Source organism: Orycteropus afer, unplaced genomic scaffold, assembly GCF_000298275.1.
Source record: "Orycteropus afer afer isolate SDZICR_OR568_19922 unplaced genomic scaffold, OryAfe1.0 scaffold00079, whole genome shotgun sequence".
Classification (NCBI taxonomy): Eukaryota; Metazoa; Chordata; class Mammalia; order Tubulidentata; family Orycteropodidae; genus Orycteropus; species Orycteropus afer.
In genome coordinates this window covers 3,617,474-3,622,373 of record NW_006921666.1, presented here as the reverse complement: position 1 = coordinate 3,622,373, position 4,900 = coordinate 3,617,474, and the positions used below count along the sequence as shown (strand labels likewise).

The 4,900-nt window shown below is 43.0% G+C and overlaps 1 protein-coding gene across 1 annotated transcript in view; it reads left to right on the top strand.

Moving 5' to 3' along the window:
- LOC103197438 (SRA stem-loop interacting RNA binding protein) overlaps positions 1-4,900 on the top strand; it is a 16,500-nt gene that overhangs the window by 9,290 nt on the left and 2,310 nt on the right. The window contains exon 2 of the mRNA XM_007941328.1: positions 1,096-1,154. Coding sequence (XP_007939519.1) covers positions 1,096-1,154 — 59 coding nt within the window. The remainder of the gene's footprint in view (positions 1-1,095; positions 1,155-4,900) is intronic.

Genomic DNA, 4,900 nt, shown 5'->3' with positions numbered 1-4,900 from the left:
CTCCTTGGGTTTCCGAGGCAGTATCACTCCAGAAGTAGATTGCCCCATCTTCCTTCCGAGGAGTGGCTGGTGGGTTTGAACCACCAACCGTCTGGTTAGCAGTCAAGTGCCTTAGGCACTACGCTAGAGGAGACTTACAAACAATAAATACAGGCAGTTGAACCAGTGACTTTTAGAGGAACTATGGGCAATAAGTAGGCAATATAAAAATGTAAATCAGTGAAAGTACAAGTACTGTAGATATTCAGAAGAGAAAGAGATCATATAGTTTTTTGACTTTACATGATTCACTGCTGACACCCCACAGGTCTAGTACATTGTCTTACTGCATTAGGAGCCCAGTAGTATAATAGTGGATGTATATGGTTTGGGTTTCAAAGGATAGTTAAAATTTAGGCAGGAGAAATAAGATTACTGACAACATATGCAAAGATAGGAATCCACAGAACAGTTTACTCAGAATTCATTTTGTCGTATTAGAGGGCAGCTATAGGCCAGCAGTGAGAGAGAAGACAGAAAAAGTATGTAGGGGCAACTCAATAAATTTTCAAGTACCAACTATGTAGCTTTTAAGCTACAACCTTTTAAGTTATGAAAAACCAGTAAATTGGGATTTTATTTGGAAATCTCGAGTGTAGCTGGCAACACACTATATTTTAATTGTTTTACCTGTTTTCATTCTGGACTGTGATCTCACAGACAGTGATTATAAGCCATACACCTAGCACAGTACCTGGTATTATGAAAACCCAAAAAAGCAAACCCATAGCCATCAAGTTGATTCAGACTTATAGCGACCTATGGGTCAGAGTAGAACAATCTTTACGGAAGTAGATTGCCTCATCTTCCTCCCGTGGAGCAGCTGGTAGGTTTAAACTTTTGGCTAACAGTGGGGTGTTGACCATTTGTGCCACCCAGGGGCTTGTTGTTAGTGCCACTGTTACTTCTAAATCTTAAGGCTCCAAGGAAATGCACAGTCGCTCCTGTTCATAGAAGTTCAGGAACTCTAGAACCTGTTTCAGCTTCATTCTGCAATCTAGGATGGGCAACACAAAATACATTAACTACCTTTATGTGTTTTCTACCTCCATACAGGTGAGCTGAGAGAACACTTTGCACAGTTTGGCCATGTACGAAGGTGTACTCTACCTTTTGTGAGTATTAAAAAAAAAAGTAATGAAGTAATGTTCTCTTTTACGCTCCATTTTATTTTAAATCAAAATATATCAACTTAATGAACAATGGAGTGAGGCTGTTCAGAGTCCTTACTGATAAAATTACAGGTGGTACTGATTAAAAAATAAAAAGCTTTATCAAAGGTATTTGTGTTAGTTTTTTATTGCTGTGTAATAAATCACCACAAGCTTCATAGCTCTAAACTGCACACACGTATTATCTGTCAGGTTCTGTAGGTTAGCTGCTGTTTGAGGTCTCCTATCTTGCAATCCAGAAGTCAGGTGGGGCTGTGGTCTCAGCAGTGGCTGTGCTGGTGGAAGGACTTCCAAGCTCCCTCACGTTGCAGGCAGAATTTGCTTAGTTAGCCACTCCAGTACTCTCTTCTTGCTGGCTTTCTGCTGAAGGCTGCTCTTAGCTTCTAGTTGCCACCTTCATTTCTTTGCCACCTGGCCTCCCTGTAGGCTCGCTCATAGCTTGACAGCTTGCATCTTTAAATCCAGTCAGGGAGTCTTTATCTATCTTGCTAAGACAGCATCTTATGTAATGTAATGTAACCATTGTTGTTGTTATGTGCTGTCGAATCGGACCCGACTCATAGTGACCCCTCCTTGGGTTTCTGAAATGATATCACTACAGAAGTAGATTGCCCAACCTTCCTTCCAAGGAGTGCCTGCTAGGTTTGAACCACCAGCCTTCTGGTTAGCAGTCAAGTGCCTTAGTGACATTCTGTCACCCTTGCCATATAACCTAATGGAGGGAGTGATACCCTGTTGCCTTTGCCATATTCTATTGCTTAGAAGCAGGTCACTCACAAGTCCCACCCATACTGAGGAGGAGAGCATTATACAGGGTGTAACATGGAGTGAGTAGTATGGACATCATTTTAGAATTCTACCTACTATAATATTACAATAGGAGCTCTGGTAGCACAGTGCCTAAGGCACTTGACTGCTAACCAGAAGGCTGGCGGTTCACACCCACCAGCCACTCCTTGGAAGGAAAATGGGGCAATCTACTTCCGTAGCGATACTGCCTTGGAAACCCAAGGAGGGGTCACTATGAGTCGGGTCCGATTCAACAGCACATAACACCAACAACATAATATTATAATAAGGATTTACTAGAATTACTGGGTTTTTGGGAGTGTGATATGAATACAGAGTTTACACACACTTCACTGAAGCCACCTTTTTCTTCGTGGTAATTAAAAGTCTGTAGTAAAATATCAACCTAAAGTAATTTAAACTCAACTCATGGTTTAACTTGTTACTTCCAGAGATGTAAAAGATTACTCATATCTAGGGCTGGTGACGGTGTAAGGAGAGTGGTACTCAGATAAGTGAGAGAAGTTTAACTGGTACCTTTAGTTCTGAAAGGTAGTTTGGAATTTGTATTTGTTTTGCTCTAATAATTCCATTTCCTTTGGAAGCAAATCACCAGGAACTTAAATAAATTAATTAAAAAGAATTTATTCAACAGAAATGCATGAGCAAGAGTGTTCAAAGCAGCCCTGTTTAATAATATCAAGTAATTAGAAAGACCATAAATGCTTATCAGTGGATTCATTATAAATAGATCTTAATTTATTAATACAGTGTAGTTCTATGCAGTTGATTAAAGGAATGAGTGATAAGAAAAGCTTCCTATAGGTTTTTTTTACTTGATTTGGGTGAAAGTTTACAGAGTAAATTCATTTTCCATACAGCAGTTAATACACATTTTGTCTCATGACATTGAAGGAGCTCTAGTAGCATAGTGGCTAAAGCACTCGACTGCTAACCAGAAGGCTGGCGGTTCAAACCCACCAGCCACTCCTCGGAAGGAAGGTTGGGCAATCCTACTTCCGTAGTGATACTGCCTCGGAAACCCAAGGAGGGGTCGCTATGAGTCGGGGCCGACTCGATGGCACATAACAACAACAACAACTTCCACAATGTAACAGCTCTCTTCCCACTTCCTCCCCATAATTACCGCTTCACTGTTTCCTTCCCTCCCATGTACTTCCGCCCCGAGCTGTCTCCCTGTGCAAACACTGGCCTTCTGTTCTCCCAAGATTGATTGCTTCAAGGAGTGTATCTACCTGATGTAATTGTTCACCCCATACGTCGTATTTTTTTGTTTGGCTGGAAGCCACAGGAATGGGTTCAATTCCAAGCCTTTAGGATGGCTAGGGGCCATAGTCTCAGAGGTCTCACCAGGCTCTATCAGACCAGCAAGGGTGGTCTTTTTATAATTTTGCACAAGGGGAAGTAGCAAAATTGTTACCACTTTTAAGCCTAGGAGCTCTGATGGCACAGTGCCTAAGGCACTGCTAACTAGAAGACTGGCTGTTCAAACCCATCAGCCACTCCTTGGAAGGAAGGTTGGGCAACCTACTTCCATAGAGATACTGCCTTGGAAACCCCAGGAGGGGTTGCTATGGGTCGGGATTGACTCCACAGCATTAAGTTTGGTTTTTGGTTTTTTAACTAAAGTCTGAAATTAGTTAAGGTAATATTTATCTTCTTTCTGATTTTTCATTAGGAACATGTGATGATAATGTTGGTGTGGTGGTAGTGATGATGGTGATTGGCCTCACTAGAAGTGCCATTTGAGGGTTAATTTTTTAGTTTCTAGAAGTGAGGAACAAAGAGTCTTTCTTAGGATCAAAAAGTGCCCTTACTGCTATTGCTGTTGTTTGCATCTAGAGGTATACAGAATGCTCATTACCCATATTTTACTTCTCCAACGGCAGTAGAGAAGGGCATGAGGGCAGTATCCTTTGACCTTCTCCAGCCTCAATAGAATGACTAGCAGCAGCCCAAATCTGAGTCCTGTAAGGCAGAAGTCAGGCATGCTGCCACCCTCCAACTTTCTTACAAATTCTGACACCAACCGTCTCTCCCATGGCACTCACTCCTTTTCTGCTGGGTTTGATCATTTGTTCCAGTGGCCACACAGTACTCACAGACAATACTCACAATTATGGTTTATTGGGGCAGCAACAGGTTACAATCCAGGTTCAGGAATGTGCTCAGGATACAATTCTTTGATCAGGTTAAGTCTCCCCTCTGCTATGCCCAGAGGCACGCCTCTCTTTAACCCTGCCATTAGGTGCTCCCAGGTGGCACGCCACTCCACCAACAAGCCTCCTACCCAGAGGCACTCAGCTTTCTTGGTCTGGGGCTGGGATGCCCACCACTCTCTTGGTCCTGTTGCCGTCATCTCTCTGCCATTGTCTCAGTGCAGAGATCTCAGGTCCAAGGATGTACTCCACTCTTGGCTCTTCTCTGTCTTGATGGTAGTTAAGATTACCCTTTCTGCCTCTAACCAAAAAGACCCACTGCCATCAAGTTGATTCCAACTCATAGTAACCCCCCCTTGGGTTTCCGAGGTGGCAAATCTTTATGGAAGTACGTTGCCCAGTCTTCTGGGGAGTGGCTGGTGGTTTTGAACCGCCATCCTTCTGGTTAGCAGTCAAATGCCTTAAGCACTATTCCACCAAAGCTCCTTTCTGCCTCTTGTTGTTATTTGCCATCAAGTCGGATCCGACTCATAGTGACCCCTCCTTGGGTTTCCAAGGCAGTATCACTACGGAAGTAGATTGCCCAACCAACAAAAAGATTAACAATCCAATTAAAAAATGGGCAGAAGTCAAGTAGACACACGCCCTGGAGAGAACAATCATGGGAGAAGGAAGGGCTGCTTATGCACAGGGAGATAGCTCAGGGTGCAGAAGAGTATG